The 23,192-nt window shown below is 34.3% G+C and overlaps 2 protein-coding genes across 5 annotated transcripts in view; one reads left to right on the plus strand and one right to left on the minus strand.

Annotated features, from left to right (window-relative positions):
* LOC138692570 (UDP-glycosyltransferase UGT5-like) overlaps window positions 1-17,757 on the plus strand; it is a 29,948-nt gene extending 12,191 nt beyond the window's left edge. The window contains exons 4-5 of the mRNA XM_069815557.1: window positions 10,442-10,661; window positions 17,047-17,757. Coding sequence (XP_069671658.1) covers window positions 10,442-10,661; window positions 17,047-17,353 — 527 coding nt within the window. The 3' untranslated portion in view covers window positions 17,354-17,757. The remainder of the gene's footprint in view (window positions 1-10,441; window positions 10,662-17,046) is intronic.
* LOC138693158 (lachesin-like) overlaps window positions 1-23,192 on the minus strand; it is a 1,789,721-nt gene that overhangs the window by 543,598 nt on the left and 1,222,931 nt on the right. The window lies entirely within an intron of this gene.

Raw genomic sequence — 23,192 nt, forward strand, 5'->3', positions numbered from 1 at the left:
GCAAGTGTTGTCTAGGGACGCCAAGGGATGCGGAGGGAGGGAGATAGAAAGAAGAGTAGGGAATCTTTACTTACAGCTCTTCCCTCACATAGAACCTTCACTCTCAACCAGTGTTCCATGTCTATGCATTAAAATTATTCTTACGCGAAGACTCGCTGTTTTCGTCCCATTTTAGAAAGAGGGAAGTATCTAGGACAGTACTTAATAATACTGTCAATAATAATAATAATAATAATAATAATAATAATAATAATAATAATAATAATAATAATGATGATAATAATAATAAACTATACTCTCGATTATCCGTGCGCGGTCTATGCGGATATGACTTATGCTCAAAAAATAATTGACAAAAAACTTGAAAAAATTATACGAATTACAATCAATGATCAGAAGCAGAAAAGTATGAAAAACGGCTTTAGGTGGGACTTAAGTAGGTACTGTAAACAACAAATTTAGTTTTATTTTCTAAAATCTTAAATTGTAAGTGAATTTTAATCTTGCTGTATGTGTAGAATGGTATGTACCTACTCTGTATATTACACTAAATATGAAGTTAAATATGAATTTCAAATTATTTGCTCACCAAATAGACCTAAGTCCTATATACAGTACTACTTGGTACATGCAAAATAATACATTTTCGTATTATCCGTTTGCTAATCCAGAAATGCTTAGCCTATAGTGTGTTAGTTGGGAGGCCGGAGGAAAAAAGACCTTTGGGGAGGCCGAGACGTAGATGGGAAGATAATATTAAAATGGATTTGAGGGAGGTGGGATATAATGATAGACAGTGGATTAATCTTGCTCAGGATCGGGACCGATGTCGGGCTTATGTGAGGGTGGCAATGAACCTCCGGGTTCCTTAAAAGCCAGTAAGTAAGTAGGTTATTATCCGTTTTTTCATATTAGGCCTATGTATGTATGTATGTATGTATGTATGTATGTATGTATGTATGTATGTATGTATGTATTTACATTGCAAGTGGGCAAACAACCTCTTGGCAGTGGTAACAATTACACACAATAAAAATAATACTCAATATAAATTCAAATACACAATACGAATAATACACAACAATGATATTTATAATAATACATAAAATAACCTAATTAATAAGTGAACCTAATTTTCTATTACAACCTACATATGTATAGGTCCTACATAAGTTTCACATTGCACTTAAGTTTCTGGGTATTTATTTACGGTTGGTAGCCATGATAATCCAGAGCATACTATAATAAAGTTATGCAAATCAAACTTTCAGGTATAACTCCCTGTAAAGTTGATCTGAATAATTTCGAGGGAAAAATTGTTCCGGGGCCAGGTATCGAACCCGGGACTTTTGGTTTAACGTACCAACGCTCTACCACTGAGCTACCCGGGAACTCTACAAGAATCGATCCAATGTTTCCCTCTATATCCACAAACCTCAAAGTGGGCTGACAACTGTCAAGCAACCAACGTTGAGTGCACACTATCTCTGTGTGACTTAATTGTGGTTTTCTGTTAACGAACAGTGACGTGTGTTATGCAAATCAAACTTTCAGGTATAACTCCCTGTAAAGTTGATCTGAATAATTTCGAGGGAAAATTGTTCCGGGGCCAGGGAAAAATTGGATCGGTGTCTGGTAGAGTTCCCGGGTAGCTCAGTGGTAGAGCGTTGGTACGTTAAACCAAAGGTCCCGGGTTCGATACCTGGCCCCGGAACAATTTTTCCCTCGAAATTATTCAGATCAACTTTACAGGGAGTTATACCTGAAAGTTTGATTTGCATAATACACGTCACTGTTCGTTAACAGAAAACCACAATTTAAGTCACACATAGATAGTGTGCACTCAACGTTGGTTGCTTGACAGTTGTCAGCCCACTTTGAGGTCTGTGGATATAGAGGGAAAAATTGGATCGGTGTCTGGTAGAGTTCCCGGGTAGCTCAGTGGTAGAGCGTTGGTACGATAAACCAAAGGTTCCGGGTTCGATACCTGGCCCCGCAACAATTTTTCCCTCGAAATTATTTATAATAAAGTTATTATGTATTTTAACATACACGATTACAAAAAAAAAATAACATGTAGGCTGAACGTTATAAATAAAAAAATACGGACAATAATGCGCGATTAAAAATATTCAAGCCTATTTTCTAACATTATCTTTCCATTAAAATATTCTAAGTGATATTTTATGTTCTTCGGACATATTTGTATAGGCTTTTAATCGAAATATTGTGAAATTAATTTCTTTGCCATAATATGTTCTGTAAGTTTAAAATGTTGTGCCCTACTTCTCGTTCCCTTCGAATCATCCTCTTTAGGACGAATATCTTTCCGAGTATATAGCTATTTCTATATACACTTTATCCTCTAGTATAACATTAGAGATAAGATATTCTTCCTAAGTTCAGTTTTTACTGAAGGAAGAGGTTGATATAAATACATAATTATTGCTATGTGAGCATTCCCTTCCCCGTCCACCCAATGCGTTCAGAAGACTAAACATTGATGAAACCCTGAAGAGAGTTTTCGTGAACTTCTTTAAGATGGTATCAAATAATAGGTATTCCTAACGAGGTCATGAATTTTCGGATTTGAAAGGCGAAGAGAAATTTCTTGAACAGCTCAATAGCTTTCCTTAGAGAGACTTTGTAGCGGAAGTCTCTTAAAATAAAGAAGTTGTATTTTAAAATCTGAGAGAAAAGTTTAAGGGAATTGAGAAGCAAAGTTTAGTTCGAAAATTATTTCCATGCATACAAACACGAAAAGAAGTTATATTACTTATGAATGATAGATAGACAGATATATGGATAGAGGAATGCCGGGACATACAGAGAGATGTGGGGAGGCATAGAGATAGACATATAGTGAAACAGAGAGACACATGGAAAGGTAGATATATAGATGAACCGTAAGTTACAGTATGTCATAAATTTCAGGAAGTTTCTCTTTGAGATATTTCAAACAAAAATGTTAAATACAAATTTTCTCATTTTTACTTCCTTTTCGAGATAAAAATTGTTTTCTATGAAATATTTCATAGCATGTTTTAGGAAAGCCATTGATTTAATTTCAAATATGCTCAATTCAAGAGCGTAGTGTATTATAATAATAAATTATTGCAATAATTTTAGTTTTGTCCTTTAAATGTTCAGAAATTTGATCGGAACAAATGTAACACTGTAAAATTTATTTGTATAACGAAAGGTTAAATTTGTTCGGATTACATTTCTGCACAATCAAAGAACAAAACTAAAATTTGTTCAATCATTTATTATCATAATAAACTGCTTCTTAAATTGACTGAGTAAATTGGGAATTAAATAAAAAAATTAAATTATGGTTTATTTAACGACGCTCGCAACTGCACAGGTTATATCAGCGTCGCCGGTGTGCCGGAATTTTGTCCCGCAGGATTCTTTTAGATTTCAGTAAATCTACTGACATAAGCCTGTCGTATTTGAACACACTTAAATGCTATCGACCTGGGCCGGGATCGAACCCGCAACCTCGAGCACAGAAGTTAAATCAATGTCTTTCCCAAAACACGCTATGAAATGTTTCATATAAAACAAGTATTTTTATCTCGAAAACGAAGCAAAAACGAGCAAAATTCAATTGAAGTTTTTTGTTTAAAATATATCAAAGAATAACCGTCTCAAATTACATGCATTACTTAGGGTTCACTCTGTAGAGATACTGAACAGTAGATACAGGGATACGGGATGGTAGAACTATGTGAACATAGAGAGAGATGTGGCCAGGTAGAGATATACGGATATGAGAAGGTATAGAGAGATATGGAAAGACAGAGAAATAAATATATAGGAAGACAAAGGGTTTGAAGAGAAAACTATGGGGAAACAGAGAGGTCTGAGGAGCTATGGAGAGACAGGAAGATAGATATAGAGAGACTTAGACATATGGGAAAGTAAGAGACGGGCATATGTTTAGAAATATGACAAAGATAATGAGAGATAGAGAGATACAGACATAGGGAGATAGAAGTAGATTTATAACAATTTAGAGAGATATATATGGAGACAAAGATATGACAAGATACACAGAGAAATCTGTGGAAACATTAGAGAGAATGATAAGGTGAGACTAAGATTTGAGAAGATAGATATAGAATTACGGAGAAGTAGATATGCTGTAGGCTATGTAAAGATAGAGATATGAGAAGATAGAGGTGCGGGAAATAGATACTGTAAATGGAAATACAAAGAGATAGAGGTATGAGAAAATAGATAAAAATGTGGGGAATAGAGGAAAAGAGTTTTGGAAAGATATAGACAGAGAGAGAGAGAGAGAGAGAGATTTTGGGAGATAGAAACATTGGGATTTGGAGATATTTATAACGATACATAGGAAGATCCATAGAGAAAATGGAGATACACATCTTTCCTCTAGAAGAATAATATATCACAAAACTACAGTTCTGTGATATGTATTGTATTAGAACTTTCTCCATACTGAAATAATGTGTAAGGGGCGAAATTCTTTGGAAATTTCGTAAATGGATATCCTTGTAATAAACACTGTAGTGATGTAACCACGTGTATTTCAACTTAAGCAGCAGTCATTACTGTAAAATAAAATGTCACTTGTTACTTAGTGTTTTAACTTTAAAATTTGCAACCGAATAGGCAAAATGTTTACTTTCTTTACAAGTGGAAAAGTATAAATGCAATTTTTTTTTTCCAGTCAAATTTTCATTTATACGCACAAAGTTGTCGGCGAAGACATTATTTTCAAATAATATTAATTTTTTATTTGTTTCAGACTTTTATTCAGCGTGCGTTCCACATATAACCTCATCCTTTAGTGTTAAGTACAGAGGATATTTTTTTTAAAGTATGGGAGATACGAAGCTATCTATCATGTCAATGCCCGCATGCTCTCTATTTACAATCACTCCTACACCACAAAGCATAACTGACACAGACATGAATAACGCTACTGTCTATTTCTGGCATTTCGACATTCGTCAGTCATTTGTTTGGTGTTTAAATCATTGATTACAGCCGATGGTAATTGTTATAGCTGGTTCTCAGTCCACAATACGCCTTCGTCATCCGCGGCATTATCATTTGATTTATGTCACTTAGAGCATCCTGTACACGATTGGCCACTTTGGCTTCTCACCTCACGTGGATTGAAGTTTAATAATTATACACACCACAACCGACAACAAATTCTCATCTGTGAAAGATTGATACAACTGGAAATCCTCTTTTTAATGAGTTAACTTCATTTTGACGTGCCTGGAAAAAAAGAGAGACTTCACAAAAAATATTTGAATACTTCCAGGAACGTGCGAGAATTTATTTATTTAATATTGCTATTCTCTTCAGCAAATAGACGTCAAAGAATTGCAGTGTAACTTGATAAAATTAATTAATATTGTTAATATCATACAACAGGATGATTAAAATTAGTAATATGTTATAATAGAAAAATAAGTAAACATAGAAGCTTGGAGATACCAGTTTATCAAAACACGATATATACTGGTGGATTCAAAAGGATTTCGTAATATTCTAGGTTATGAAAGATAACATTATTTGGAATAAAGAATACAAAAAACAAATACATTATTTAGAACATTTTTCAAAATAATTGCAGTTTAAATGAGCCAGTTGCTTGAGAAACTACACAAGCTCATAGCTAAAGCTAGGAACATTATATGGCTTCTCAAACAACTGATTCAAATATTCTAACATTGTTGTTAATTGTGTATAGCAGTCTTTCGTTACCTGTCCATACGTCATGTACTGACGTGTTACAGCAGCAATTGTACGGGGGAAGTAATTATGCATGCGTTGCTATGAATGATGGACACTTTAAGCAGAACTTGTAAACAAAATTAATAATAATAATAATAATAATAATAATAATAATAATAATAATAATAATAATAATAATAATAATGAAAGTTGAAACAACTATTATTGTTAACGAGAATTGTTTGAAAAATATTTCCTTTGTCTATTCTTAAATTGGTTCGATGTTTGACAGTCTCTCCTTCTGCAGTACGATGAATGTTGATACTGTATAATGCTTCCGATAGGAAAGGGTATTTTCTAATTAACAATTAACAAAGAATTTAATGATAATTTAATTTTGTTCTGATGATATTACAAACCTAATTAATTAACGGCATGTACTAGAAATCCCATCATATCGCTGTATTTTTTTTAATTTACTTATATATTTTCTGTTCCAAATAGCCATATCTTTCACAACCTAACATTTCACAAAATCATTTTGAACCATTTAGTATACTTTTTTACTTTACTGGCGACCAGCTTATCCTAGCCTACGATGAAGAGAATGTAGATTCGAAAATTAAAAGAAGAATACGGAAAATGAGGCTTGGACTCAACTTTTAAGAAATATTATGATTAGGGCGAGTTGGGGTAATTTTGGTATAAAACAGCGTGTTTATAAATATACAGACCCATAGCCTATTACACGACGGAATTTTTCTCCATTAATGACAAAAAGAATCAAAGAAGCTATTTCAGATTACAACTTGGAAGAAGACATATTACGGAAGTAACCAGCGGAATGGATATTGGGTACCGGAAGACGACATAGATCTTTATAACCCGGACATAAACATAACTATCATCACAGATTAATTTTATTTAACGAGAACTACATATTTCATCGCTGTGGCTATGTAGATAGCGCGTGCGTTTCCTCACGAAGCGGTTCCAGGTTCGATTCCCGGTGTGAGTAGGATGGCCATACGTCCCGATTAATCGGAATTGTCCCATTCTTGAGCCCTGAAAAACCTGTCCCGACTTTTTTTTTCAATAAATCTTTTTTTTCACATTTTTTGGCGTAAGTTTGCAAGTTTACAACTGTGTCGATAAATTTTACCTATAATACTATTGCATACTACCGACATGGAAGATATTTCTTTACGCTATAGATTGTATCTATTAATGATAACAATTTTTAGGTTAGTACAACCTGTTTTGCTTATCAATAGAATGATAATATTCGAGATTTTTTTATAGTTTTTTATTCAGTTGCCAAGTTCAGTTAGGGTTTTAATCAATTTAATGCGTGTTTGTAGAGAACAATAGAACTGTATTTTACTCCTTACAACAATGTCAAAGAGGCATTGTAAATTTAGAGAAGAACTTGAAAAGAAATCTCCCTGTTTTAGAGCTACGGCAAATAACTATTCAGCGGAATATAACTGCCAGTGGCGTAGCGTCAATGTAAGCTAAAAAGCTTAGCTTCCCCAGTTAATAATAATTTCATAATAAACCTGCAGTTTATGGAGAAAATTATTTATTAATTTTAATAGAATTTATATTTACGCGTTAAATATTGTAATGCGGCAGCTCAGGATGATTTGTGATGCAGCAGTAAATAAAAAGCCTGCACACACTAGCTTCCAAGCAGACTAGTTTCTTCTGTGTAATCCACCCCGCAGATTTTCCATCCCTTTCTAACTAAACTACCCTAGTCGCAAGGCAACAAGAAGCTAGCTTTAACATTTAAAATAAGTAGTTTCCGAGTTATCCCTTTTCGTCAGTTGTGTTCAGTTAAAGTGTTAGTGTGCATTGTGGCTGATATAATAAATAATGAGGGAAATAACAGTTCCTGACACTAATTTACTTGAATTTTTTTAGGACAATTGTATTGTTAAGACTGACTTACGAACAAAGCTGTAATTTAAAAAACAAATGGCCGACTCCCTTGCTGTCAATGAAGGACACAATCAAAAGATAGAACGCATACTTACGTAATGATACTAATATTGTGATTTCTCTAAGTATGACAGGGAGTTAGCTAATATTATACGTATACGTGTGTATTTGTTAAGAGATATGTGTAAACCGTGAAATCATATTTTACTACGTATCATTTGAGGTCATGCCTTATTGGTGTTACTTACGATGTTCCAACCAATTTTCGACTTCTGACTTGAAATTGACTACTATTTATTTTAAGACTGTATTTTTGTAATACGTTTTCTCATATTGCATGAAAGACAACTTGAGTTAGCTTCCCCTGCTCAAAACTTCATGCTACGCCACTGATAACTGCAATGATTTTTATTCATATTTGCTTGCAAAACATGAGTTGCTTAGTGCAATAGCAACTTCTGTTAAGTATGACTGGAGTAAAGAAAGTAAATAAACTTCTTTATAGACTTAATTTCTGACTTGAGCTAAATATTGAAAAATTTTGAAGTCCTTCTAACTTCTTATTGCTACAATACTACAGTATTGTAACAAGTATGATTTGAAATTATTAACATTTGTTCCTTCTTTTAGTGTTATTTACGTTTTATTTTGGTATGTATACCTGTCTTATGGTTATATTTAAATCAAATGAATACTGGATTTTAAAGAACATGGTATCTCAGTTTTCCCTAAAGAAAGTGATTAAAGTTCCACTTTCACTCAAAGGAATTATGGTCACCCTAGGTATGGGCAATGAAAGAAATTTATCTTCCGTCCATGAGACTGGGTGTTTGTCCATTGCCTTGTGATTATCCTGTGATGTCTCTGCGGTGGTCCTGTGTCATACTAATCAATGACCAGTGAATCCCGAAGTTCTTAAATGTTTAGTGTGTGATTTAGTGTTTTTCCCTCCTCTACCAACAGTGGTTGCAAGACGAAAAAGAGGGATCAAATATGAATGAGGTCTCGCCCACCTCATTATATTTTGCTCGACTAGTATGACTAGTCAGTTTGTTTTTATACCATTAAGTACGAGAAAAATTCGTACCGGCACCGGGAATCGAACCCAGGACCTCTCAGCTGTGCGCGCTGAGTGCTCTCTAACCAACTGAGCTATGCCGGGACCCGATTCACGACGCCGGCCGAACTCCCCTCGTAGTATCGTGTTACGGCCTTACTGCCTGCACTTGAGACGATACACGTCATATATGTACAGGAGCGCATATTACATGACTTTATGGCCATATAATGGTATAAAAACAAACTGACTAGTCATACTAGTCGAGCAAAATATAATGAGACCTCATTCATATTTGATACATATATGATGTTAACAGTTTAAAGAAACTGTTGTTGAATATGGCCATAAAGTTATGTAATATGCGCTCCTGTACATATATGACGTGTATCGTCTCAAGTGCAGGCAGTAAGGCCGTAACACGATACTACGAGAGGAGTTCGGCCGGCGTCGTGAATCGGGTCCCGGCATAGCTCAGTTGGTTAGAGAGCACTCAGCGCGCACAGCTGAGAGGTCCTGGGTTCGATTCCCGGTGCCGGTACGAATTTTTCTCGTACTTAATGGTAGAAAAGGGGGAGGTTAAATCGAGAAAGGAAGGAGGAAAGAAAGAGAACTGCATAGGTCATAATATGAAGCAATGAATAGATTTCAACTTGTTTTGTTGTTTGCAATGTATTGTGAAGGAACCTAATCGAAATTAATTACACCAGAAGTTGACAACCAGAAAGTGGTCAAAATTCATGAACACCCGAGACTAACAATCAGTAAGTGACTATCACCAAAAGTATTTTTACCCAAGTAGCTTATCAAGTAATTAATGTATTATGAATTATTGCATTTAATAATCTAATATTAATTAAAGTATGCCTATATCAGTTCTATAATAATAACCATCTTCATTAATATTAGAGGTTTTCATCCATTTTGCTCTCATGTATGTGACAATTTTAAATCACCCATATAATATAGCCTACTCATAAATAGATTCGCTCCTGGTATGTTCTACTTAGTGCAATGTTAAAGCTTACGGTAACACATAATAGATACTTGGAATTTAAATACATTATATAAAAATAAATAGATATATCTATAAACATATATAAGTAGATAAATATTAAAAATTAATACTTAGAATGTTATAAAGATATTTAAATATAATGAAAATCAGTGGATATATTTTATCTTTCCACGGTCGAGGAAAGTAGAGTTGAAACGGTAGTGCACAGCGCAGCTGTCCACAAGCGGTTCACATTGAGCGCTCGGTCTTATAAGTGAACAACACGCGAGATAAACCGTCGAACCGATAGTTTTTACAATTTTAAATTCTGAAAGTGCTAAAAAATGCTCTCACATTTTCAAAGGCGATATTGAAATCGTGAACAGATGAAAAATATGCACTGTACAATCATTAGTATTTCAAGTTCGCCGCTGTGGATATATCTAGTGTATAGTATTAAAATATGCAATAATTGTATTATTTTAGTAATAACAATAATAACACAACTACCAAAAACTACACTATCATACCTAATGTCACGGCGAAGTACATTCAAAATGATTATTTTAACTTTCAATAAATTATAAATTGTAACTTAAGTTCAAATGTAGTGAAAATATCTGATGGAAATCTATTTTGAGACAAAGAAAATATATTAAATTACATTCTTCAGAATACGTGCAAACACTGCATTATACTGTGCACTGATTTTGTCTCAGGTCACCCAAATACACGAGTGTTTATAACACACGGAGGACTGATGGGGACACAGGAAGCTATCTATACAGGAGTTCCCATGGTGGGCATTCCACTATTCTCCGATCAAAGGCTGAACATCGAGAACTATGTAACAAAAGGAATCGCCGTCAAGTTAGAGTATGACGATATTACCAAGGACAATGTCCTCGAAGCTCTGAAGACAATACTGGACAACCCAAGGTAAGTAAGAACAACACTTGGTACTCGATTGCATTTGAAAATACACTATCTACCAAAAAGTAATTGGGCACTGGAAGTTGGCCCCATGTTTCGGCGGCTACTATGTAGTGATATGCAGATAATAATGTTCACCGGTTGGACTGGCCTGCATAGAGTCCTGATCTCAATCCCATTGAGCACCTTTGGGCTGAATTGGACCGGCGATTGAGGTCTTGGGAGATGCGACCAACTTCCATTGTCCAACTGAGTGTCATGTTGCACGAGGAATAGCGACGCATTCCAGTGGATATCCTACACAAACTACTGGAGAGCATGCCTGACAGGGTTGCTGCTGTTATAGCAACAAGAGTTAGTACCACGAGGTTCTAAAGAGGTAAAAACAGTGCTCAATTACTTTTTGGTAGATAATGTACAACACAATAAGTATCTTATTTTTTATCATTTCATAAATTAGTATATAATCTGACAATTCTTTAGAGGCTTTTAATTTCTTTTTCGTTTCTGATATAGCTGGTACACCTATTTCTCTTTATTTTAATTCAGCTTCTAACTCAAGTTCCTTATTACTCAGTCACTTCACATTCCAGGCACCTATTTTGAAATTTTTCCGCACAACCAGCTCGTTTTCCTTTGTTTCTTGCTGTATTCGTCATGTAAGTATCAATTCGACTTCTCTGATGAGGTAATTCAGTAAATGGAATGTCCCCTGGCCGCGTTACGAGCGCTGCGTAGGTTAAGGACAGTGATGGGGCTGCCATCTTCAAGCTTCTGTCCTAGCTTCTCTGTGTATTAACCCCTACAGAGAGGGCTACTGTTTCCCCTCCTTGAGCCATAGTGGTGATCATATGTTCCCACGTCGCCTCGTCGACCATTGCAGTCTTCACACGTATCCCTGTGCTAGGGCCCCTACCAGGTAGGCTACTACCCAGCGGAGCCAGTTAGACCTGGAGCTTACAAAGGGGCAGGGGTGACTACTCCCTGGAGAAGGCTAACTCTTAAGAGTGTCCCACCCTGCTACCCCAAAATACATGGAAAGAAAGAATCATACCATCAGTATTTACAAACCAAATCGACAGAAGATAGAACAAATTATGAATTAAAGTGTGCGCTAGTCAAAAGAGGAGTAAGAAAATTAAACAGACAGATAACTTACGTACTTACTTACTGGCTTTTAAGAACCCGGAGGTTCATTGCCGCCCTCACATAAGCCCGCCATCGGTCCCTATCCTGCGCAAGATTAATCCATTCTCTATCATCATATCCCACCTCCCTCAAATCCATTTTTATATTACCTTCCCATCTACGTCTCCCCAAAGGTCTTTTTCCCTCCGGCCTCCCAACTAACACTTTATATACATTTCTGGATTCGCCCATAACTGCTACATGCCCTGCCCATCTCAAACGTCTGGATTTAATGTTCCTAATTATGTCAGGTGAAGAATACAATGCGTGCAGTTCTGTGTTGTATAACTTTCTCCATTCTCCTGTAACTTCATCCCTCTTAGCCCCAAATATTTTCCTGAGAACCTTATTCTCAAACATCCTTAACCCAGATAGACAACGCTGGGAAAATATATAGCAGATACAGAATACAATGTACACTGACCTCAACACATGGTGTACAAAGCTAAGAAATATTTGAACCAAACTGAAAAAGTTACACTCCAATTGAATCCAATAACACTGGATGAATGTGAATAACACTACACTGAATTATGGTCAAATATAAATGACAATCATATCTGCAGTGCTTGGGAAAAGTGACATAAGTCAGTTTCCACAAACCTTTTTTGATAATTTATTGACAACTTACACTGGTTTATGTCGATTTGATTTTTTTCTGTATGAATTATTGTAATGGGAGGAATACCTATGTATTTTTTTTTCCAAGCGAACAGATTTTCCGTAAGTTGTCAATAAATTATCAAAAAAGGTTTGTGGAAACTGACTTGTGTCACTTTTCCCGAGCACTACAGATATGATACTAGCAGAAAATGATCCACATATAGATCCCATTAGTTCGGAGGCACTGAAAGAAGCCCTAAAATCAACTGAAAATAAAACGTCTCCAGGCACAGATAATAATGAAATGAGTTATTAAAATATGCACATGAAACAGTTTTAGAAAAGTTCTTAGATCTGCTGAATATGCCCTGGAAAAAGGGATTTATATCAGATAAATGGAAGGAAGCCATAATAATACCAATATATAAAAAGGAGATAGGAGAAATTTCTCAAATTACAGGGGAATAAGTCTCTTGAACTCCTCTTACAAAGTTTATGGAAACATTTTAACAAAAAGGATCAATACAATATTGAAACTATATTATTAGAACAACAACAGAATTTACATAATAAAATCTAAAATTAATTACATATCTGCACGTTTCTTTTACAGAAATATTCCAAAGACCTACTTCAACAACATAGTCTAGAATCTTCTACTTATTCCTTCAGGAAATATTGTTTTCTTAATCAAAATTTTAAGAAAATTTAATATTGAAGATAACGATTAAAAAAAAATATTTTTTGAAGGAATAGGTAAAAGATCCTAGACTATGTTGTCGACGTAGGTATTTAAAACATTCCAGTAAAAGAATCATGCAGACATTGATTAATTTTATATTTCATTATGTAAATGCTTTACGGTTGTAGAAATATTACGCAAATTTGATATTATTTTTATAGATAATTATTAGCTATTTTCATATTCTGAATAGTGTTTTATAAAGTACAAGTATATTAAGCATGAAAAGTTTTGTTCATTTAGAATGTACAGTAAAAGAATGAATTTCACTAAATTTTTGCAGGTCAATGGTGTACCTTCCTCCTTAACTGCCGAGTACAAAATGACGTCAATAAACGTGACAGCATTTATTGTTAATGTGTCTATCTGCAAGTCCCCTCAAAAGATTTCAAAATTAGTTAACATATTTTAGCGAAACTTAGTTTCATTTTAATAATGCTCAAATCCGATATAATACAGTATTATACATAGACTAAGGAATTCCATACACGATTTATTCTACCTTCAAGTTGTTCTGAACCATTGTACCTTCTCTGTGTGGTATGTCATGAGGAAATTTTAAAACCAGAAAATTGAATTGCCGCTCGGATGAAATTCCTGTCAATCTGCCTACAGACCTGACTGTCCTGAGATGAAAACTGACGTGCGTAGGACGGACTGAAGCCTAAGAATCTGTTGTGAACCAGTGATGGAAGCGAGAACATATCTCAGTTTTTACTTTTACATTGTTTTCGGTGTTTCTAATTCACATTTTTTGTTATATTTATGATTATATTATATTTGCATTCCTGTAGTATCTCTGTTGACTTGGAATAATGTTACTTAATTCGAAGGAGTTTCTGTAAAAGTGTTCAGGTCGAACTACACTCCAGTGACGCACAGAACTAACATATTATGAAGGATGAAAGTGAATATTCAATTTGTAGTAAATTCTAATAATCGAATAAAACGCTGGTAAAAATAATTATTATATCTAAAAATATCAATATCTACTACAAAATTTATTTCCGAAAATAATGTAACAATTTGTTTTAATCAGCTGATAATTTTGTCATAAATAGTTACAGAGACTGGAACTTTGGCAGAATACCTTTTTAAATATGTTAAATCTATCTTTATTTTGACAGTAAATCTGTACGAATTATACCTTTGTGATTGAAACGTCACAGTTTTATGTTGCCCTTTTCTGCCTTTTTAAATATAAATGCCTAATTTATTAAATAAATGCTTTTTTTCTTTATTTGATTATTTATCTATTATTTATTAATTTATTATTAAAAATTGCCTACAGGTATATTTTAATTTATTTTTATAACCGCTACAATGAAAGTGACTTCACCGAATGTATATTATTGTCTTTCAGTCAGTTCATATTCTCTTTGCAACAATGAGTGCTGCCGTGTAAAAATGTATAACAGTAAGCGTTTTAATTGTCGCTTTTGTTTATTTGACAAGGCAACAATGAGTGCGGGTCTAACGTTATTTTTAACGGTTATTTTTCTTTCAGTTTTCATTGCGACGTTGTTGCAGCTAGCAGCAAGATGCCGAAATTCAGTGTTCCTTTACGCAGTAAATTGCAAAATTACGTTCATACTTATGGATCCGACGTATTTTGTACTGACGGTAAAGTACTTACATGCAAACTATGTGAGCAGTCAGTGAACTACGAAAAGAAATATTTCAGATCGCAACATATCAGTACAACCAAACACAAAAATGCACTTTCCAAGGCTACTGGGAAGAAGATTTCTTTGCTTCCAATTGCAACACCGAGTCGAAAATCTTAATTTGCATTCGACTTATGAAAGCTTCTCTTGCTGCCGAAATCCCTTTGTGGAAAGTGCAAGGTTGTGGGTCTAGTGCAAGGTTTTTGTAATTGCCTTTTATTGCGTATTTTAGCTATTTATAATGCCTTTTTGCCTGCCTTTTTTTAACGAGTAATGAGTATATTTTAGCTATTTATTATGCCTTTTTACCTGCCTATTTTAATGACTCATTATAATGCCTACTTCCGGTCTCTTAAAAACTTTCACAGGAATCTTTTAACTTTCGTTTAATTCTTAGATTAGAAATTTGACACATCTTCTTGGTCTTCTTCTTCTTCTTCTTCTTCTTCTTCTTCTTCTTCTCCCATCAATATTTAGATGATTTCATCTGTTCCGGTCAACAAGGTCAAGCCATCTTTTCCTTGGTCTACCAATATTTCCTCTTCCCTGTGAATTATATGAAAGTCTTTGTTTGGGGGTTCTTCCTTCAGGCATTCTTTCTATATGACTTAACCATTTGTTTCTGTATTCTTCTATTTTTTCATTTACAGATGTAATCTGTAGTTCATTCCTTATATCTTCATTTCTAATTCTGTCTTGTGTACTTCCTTTCAAGTATCTAAGAAATTTCATTTTCTTTAGCTTGAATTCTACTCGCATTCTTTTTTATTGGTACCCAATTTTCGGATCCATATAATACAGTAGGAAGAGCCATAACCTTATAGAATTTCATCTGCATTTATTTCGTTGTTTTTCTTTGTTTGACAAAAATAAATGAACGGTTCAGAACCATAGTGGGCCAAGCGCCATTTACTAAAACTGTAGAAAACAAGGGTTAAAATGAAGTTATTACCATAATTTAATTGAAACATATAGCAAGTAGTCCACACCTGTGGAGTAACGGTCAGCGCGTCTGGCTGCGAAACCAGGTGGCCAAGGTTCGAATCCCGGTCGGGGCAAGTTACCTGGTTGAGGTTTTTTCCGGGGTTTTCCCTCAACCCAATACAGGCAAATGCTGGGTAACTTTCGGTGCTGGACCCCGGACTCATTTCACTGGCATTATCACCCTCATATCATTCAGACGCTAAATAACCTAGATGTTGATACAGCGTCGTAAAATAACCCAATAAAATAAAAAAAATAAAATAAAATATAGCAAGTAAAATAAAGTATACACATGTCAATCTTCATTAAACTATGGTATTCACTTAACTTTAACTCTTGCTTTCTGCTTTTTTAATAAATGGCGCTAGGCCCACTATGGCTCTGAACCCTTCAAATCTTATTTTCATTTCAATAAATTCCGAGACTGGAGTATTCTTATACGATAAGATACAATACTTTTCAATAGCAAATGGAGTAGATTTTACTTTCCTATTGCTGGTAATAATTAATATAAGTTATCATTTCACAACATTTCAAGGATTGGGATGAAGAATGGAGTGAGAAGCGTATCCTATTCTTTGGGATCATTAAATACTGATAAAATAGACTTTGAACAAAGTAGAAAGTGTAGAGTTCTTTTGAACTGAAACTTTAGTTCATATTATGTATATAAGAGTGACAAAATTCATAAGCCATATTAATAAGCACTACTCAACATACTTATTTTAATTATTTTCATATAGCTGTAAGTTGAAGTAGCTACTGTAAAAAATAATGTCTGTAATTAAAGCTACAACTGTGCATAATAATATGTAGTAAAGAATGGAACATTAAAATAGATTATCCTCAACCAAGCTCCTTAAATCATCGACTGTGTTTAGTAACAGTCGCCACAAAATTACCTACGTAACATGTACTTGTAGAAATAAATTAGCGTCGTATAATTCGTGAAAGCAGAAATAGCTGAAAATGGAGAAAACAAATGTTAACATATGACTACATGTCACTTGTAATTCAAACGAAATGAGCATATAATTTTTGCGTCATCCATAAATAGCTTTTCGCTTTTATGTTATAACACAAGGAAAAACGTATAATATAATACGTCTCCACTCGTAAAATAAAACATATTTCTAAACTACTGTTTCCTACTTATAAACATGACATGTTAGTGCTGTATCTGATTCAATATATCATGTTTTTACAGTTACAAAGAGAATGCAGAACGTATATCACGAATATTCAAGGACCGTCCGCAATCTGCTCTAGACACCGCTATCTTCTGGACGGAATACGTCATCAGACATAAAGGTGCACCGCATCTGCGCTCTGCAGCAGTCGATCTCTCCTGGTACCAGTATTTGCTGATAGATGTCATCTTTTTTCTCTTATTGGTGACTGTATGTGTTTTGTTTATTATTTATTTTATTGCTAGGAAAATCGCTCTCCTCTTTTTTGCAAAGAGGCCTTTGCCATCTGCTAATGGAATCATGAAGAAACAAAAGAGTGAATAAATTTTTAAAAACATTCTTTATCAATATGTAAGCCTACACCACAGATTCAACTCGTTCAGCTGTCTACGGTGTAAGTAGTTTCTTTAGATAATTAAAAATAAAATTCTATTCGAAAATTATAAACGAATTATAAAATTATAATTTATCACATAAATGTTACTTATTTTGTTAAATTATTTTTCTTTGTCTTTGAAATGGGTGTTTTAAGTTATCTCCCTATGACTGTCAGCAGGTCTGAATAGCAAATGCCGTATTCGAACACCAGAACGTAGTAGAGGACATATCGGTAGCAAGAATAAAACTTGAGATTAAATGCAGCATACCCAGTTAAGGCTGGTTCACAATAAACCGGGAACGGAAACGACAACGAGAACGGAAATATTGTTACAATAAATGTATTTAAATGTGAGCATTCAAAATTAACTACTGTGAATGCTCACATTTAAATACATTTATTTTAACAATATTTCCGTTCTCGTTCTCGTTGTCGTTTCCGTTCCCGGTTTATTGTGAACCAGCCCTTAACAGTTACAGAGATTGTAAATTTTAAATAATGTGAGTGACATGCTACCATCTTGACGAAGGTCCATTGTTAAGTTCCTCTGATATAAATTTGTCAACTTTTACTTTGCATACAGAATCTTTACTGCCTTCAAACTGTTTATAAGTGTATGTATTTATATAATAAATTAAAATGAGGATAGTCATTTCAGTTTTTGCTTGAGAGAACAAGATTTTCAAGATTTTTTACAAAAGACCTTGTAGCGGATAACACTGTTGCCTACTTCCTTCCTCTTTCCTCTGAAATTAACTATTTCCCATACCTAAAACTGGGGTAAACTTGATCATAGAGTAAAAGAAAAAAGGGAAAGAAAGAAAGAAAGAAAGAAAGAAAATTTAAACCATATCAGATACCCGGAATATATTTTTAAAATGAATTATTTTTTATCCTTTTCTTAATTGTTTTTATTATTTAAAGCCAAAATTAGGGATGATAATAGTTTAATTATTTTAAGGCCAAGTTTGCATCCTATTTATTGTACATTTCCAGTTTCCATAAATAGGAATAGTTACTTCTTATCTTACTTAAACGATACATGATTTTCAAGCACTCACTATGACGTAGATGCGAACAAACGAACACACACAATTTTAACGATCAATTTAATTTCAATTTCATTTATTCATTTAACCCTTAGTTGCAGAGCTGGAATATAGGTACTCCCCTAGCGGAGGTATGAATACCTAGAAGAAATGTTTAGTTACACCCTAGATCATATATACCCAGATTGCTCGACGTTATAGGCTTTGACGGTAACAACTTTTGTCAGGTTTACTATGCTGACATCTAGTTGGTACATAAGGAGTCACGTCATAATTCCCATTTGAATTGAATTAGCGACTGTACTGCCATCTCGTGTTCGTTTACGGCGGAAGGGTGGCGATCCTGGCGGTTGTTCTCTTCAAAGTGCAACCGATTTTAACATAGGAATGAGCAATCTAGGGGGTTATACTTATTTTCCGACAGGATACAGAGGGACAAGTGGTAAGCTCATTGCCTCAAACGCCAACTAGTGTGCAACTAAGATTTTCCTAGAACGAGAGAAAAGAAATTTTGTCAAGAGGCTCTAATTTAGGTTTGGTTTCTAACGTGCTGGAAAACTTCGACATGGGACACACTTGCTTAAAGTCACTTTCGGAGAACTTGCGCTCCGGTTTTTTGCGTTCTGAAAAATCCATGGACCCCAGTCGGGTTTGAACCCGCAACCCTTTGATATAAATGAGAGTGCTTTACTTCTAGACTTCTAGGGACGACTAATTTCAGTTATTAAAAACAAATTGTAGGTAAAATCTCAAATGTAACAAGAAATAACGCCTTGGTTTCATTTGAGCTTAGTCATTAACTAGTTCATCTTTACTTATAAGCCTTTATAAGGGTGACATATTTAAATATCAACAGTTAGTTCACCGCTGTGAAGTAGCGGTTAGCATACCTGACCGTGAAACGAGCTGGTTGAGACAAGTTATCTGGTTGATAATATTGCCAAGGTTTTCCGAAACCACTTTAAGCAGAATTGCTGGATAACTTTCGGCGTTGGATGTAAGACTCGTTTCGCTTTCATTAACTTCAACTTTATATATCTGCAGTGCTCGGGAAAAGTGACAGAAGTCAGTTTCCACAAACCCTTTTTGATAATTTATTCACAACTTACGGAACATCTGCTCGCTTGGAAAAAAATACATAAGTATTTCTCCCAATACAATAATTTATACAGAAAAAAATCAAATCGACATAAACCAGTGTAAGTTGTCAATAAATTATCAAAAAAGGTTTGTGGAAACTGACTTATGTCACTTTTCCCAAGCACTGCAGATATTATCTTTAACAGCTTCAAGTTCACCAGGGTATTCCTAACAGGGGTGGTTCTGGAATTCGTCTACGGGTAACATCTATCTCGGGAAGCTGTACAAATCCCTAGGGTCTTCCATAGTTGACCAAGGCAGGCCGGGAGTGTAGCTCCCTCGGATAGATGACGTCTTGATGAGCCGCGAAATCTACGGTGTCGCGATCTTTGGGTCAAAGGAAATGGAGGAATATTACAGCCAGTGCCACCGTTTCTGGCGTGTGAAATAAGTAATGGGAACTTCTAGAGCGAGTATCTTATCTTTGCCCAAAATGTGGCCGAGAAAGCTGACAACTGTTATTGGCAGATTGCTCACGTCACATCTGTTTTTTTAGTGGTAGACCTACTACTCAATTAATAATATTTTAATTTTAAACTGGAATGATGCAATTTCTTCTTCCCCCCTAAACGACACTTCTGATGAAAACACTTCAGGATTTGGACAGCTTCTGGCAGTTGGGCTAATAATGCATCACACGTTTTCTTTGCACTAATTTCACTTTTATTTATTTATAATCATAACAATATATTTAAGATAGAGCACATTATTATAGAAAGTTAGCGAATGGATTTTCCTTTCCTTCTGTCTCAAAATCCGACATTCGACAAGGAGGTAAACATGACCTCAACTCGAAACTTTGTACACAGTGCTGATATTTGCATTCGTGAGTATTCTAGTCCATCTTCACGACGAGTCTCTGCCCAGCATAATATTCCCTAACGCTAGGTCTGGAGAAGGGTTGGCTTGATGTTGGCAGAATGGACCTGAGAGTGAGAGGAAGGGAGCTATTTAGATGTAAAGTGGACCCAGAAGTAGGTAGAGTTTAGACCTGACTCCTGGCAAGCCAGTCCTCTCCACGACGCAATCTGGGTTCAGTTTTATTCCTCTTGTGATATCCCCCAAGTCTTCAAGAGGATTTCTCTGTATAGGAGCTCCAGGACTTCGGCGTTAGAGTGTCAAAGAAAAGAGGGGGGAACAACGTAACAAACATCCGCCCCGGTTTTACTTCATTCCACCCTTCAGAAAGAAGTACATCACCAGATAAAAGTGAAAATTTCTCTAACGCCATTTGATTTTATCGCATTCAATTGTTATGTTTCTCTTTAGACTGTTCGAAATTCTATTCATGAGCTCTGAAGCTCAAATGCTTCAAATGTAAATGAACAATAAGATAGAAACTTTACACGAGGACATTTCTTATTCAATGTAACTACAGAAAATAAGGTGAAAATGTGTGCAAGTATGCCAGTATATGTGAAACTCAGTGTGAAATAAAAAGTCTTAAAAAGCTTACACAAATGTGTTTTACATTTATGGTAATTTGATTAACATTGTTTTCATTATGCAACTTTATTTCTTAACAGTTATTTTCGTAATGAGTGCAATTATAATATCGTAATTCGACGTCAAAATTTCGAACACTAAAATGGAAGTAATGGCGTTTGGAGGACGAAATCACATTAAAGCTTGAATTATCATTGACACGAAACCCATAGCACAATTTATAAAATTTAAATAGGCCTACTCAGGCTATACCTTAATCTATACGTCAGGACATGATGTAAAAAACACATTCCAAAGAATCTGCAGGATCATAAGGAGATATTTAACTAATAAAGAAAAAAACAAACCAAATCAAATTGTAAAGGTTGTTCAAAAATGATTCAGTGTTTTCAGGAGTGGAGGTACTCACCAAAACAAGAAAAAAATTTTAATTACCTAATATATTTTGTTATGTACTATTAGTTACAGTTTTGAAATAAAATTCTCTCAAATGAAAATTAGTTTAACTATGAGCATGAAACTTGACAATAAACATGATAAACTACAAAATCCTCATATTAAAGCTACGAATTAAACTACGATATTCTAAATGAAAATTATTTTAATTAAAAGTTTATTAGTAAGCATGAGTTGATGTACATTAATTTTAGCTAGAAGCTGGCTAATCAATATGATTTAGAAATGAAAATTGTTTTAACCATGAAACTAATTAATAAATAGATTTCAATTACAACATAATTAAACGAAAATTTTACAAGCGTAAATCTATTCAGTAAACAGGACTGAAATATAGTATCTCCAAATGAAACTTATTTTCATTCTAAGGCTAGTTAATAAATACGATTTAATAACCTCATATGAAAGTGTTGTTAATTGTAATGTCAGTTATTATACACTATTTAAACCTGAATGTCCTCAAGTGAGAATTACTATAATTGTATGTTAATTAATAGATACTTTTTAAACCACAATTTATATTTTATTTATTTAAAACAGCAGTTCGGCGTAACAGTTATATATTGATTGCGATTTGTTGTTACAATGGCGTATTTCCTAACACCGAAAAATCGGCTCCAGCATATCACCTGCCTATAGGTTAGAGTTTTCTTCTCATAGACATAATTTATACGTATTCAGTGCCTACAAATCGATTCAACTGAGAATGGTGCATATGATTTATATACGAAGTGGTACATATTTGAAAATGAACATAAAATTCCCAACAAGTTCTCTCATAAATACTTCTCTTCCATGAAGAAAAAGTAATAAAGAACTTATAAAGATTGTCTGTTCATAAATTCTATGTACTTTTGTCGAAAAATTATTATGCGCATAATAATGTCTCCAAATCAAAACCTTCTTGAGACATCAAAATTTAAGCCTAGAAATATGAACACGAATTACAAAGCAAAATTAGTGCAATCTTACTGTTATCTATTATTAATGTACAGCAAATATAAGCATTTGTATTAAAATAGATTCCATTCTATTCAAGTACATTCACTTTTAACCTAAGGTATAAAATGTAGCGCACTTAAATCATATTTATTAACTGGCATTACTGTTATAATAACTAAAACACTAAGTTATGACGTCATAACATGCAAAACCGTGGCTAACGATACAAGACGAACAATATAACCTTAGTCGTCGTTAATGGTAACTTCTTACTTTCAACCCTAGGACTAAATCCTGTACAATCAACTATAGGCTACACTTACTATCACTCCATATTTTCTTTGCTCGGAAAATAATACTCTTTCCTTTTTCTGGAGATTTATTTCGGGCGATTTGAACAAGTCTATTTGTTTTCAAACGATGAATATTGGCATTCCATTCTTCCCGTACCCACTGTCTATAGATGTTTCTTTTGTGTTTTCATTTCAGACAGTCAAATTTCGTTTTTCCAGTAATTTTTCTTCATAATTTAATTTCTTCCGTGTTAGAAGTGACATCAACATACATAATGAACCGTAAGTAATGTATTAATTTCAAGGGGTTATTATTTCAGATATTTTACTTTTGCAGGTATGAACATATCATACTCGTGGGTTTCAATTCCAACTTAGGGTTAAGATACAAATTAGATTTACTTTAAGTGTTATTTTAAGTGATCGTGCTTCGTTTAATTTAGGATGCTCCTTATTAT

The sequence above is a fragment of the Periplaneta americana genome, chromosome 17 (assembly GCF_040183065.1).
Source record: "Periplaneta americana isolate PAMFEO1 chromosome 17, P.americana_PAMFEO1_priV1, whole genome shotgun sequence".
NCBI classification, from domain to species: Eukaryota; Metazoa; Arthropoda; class Insecta; order Blattodea; family Blattidae; genus Periplaneta; species Periplaneta americana.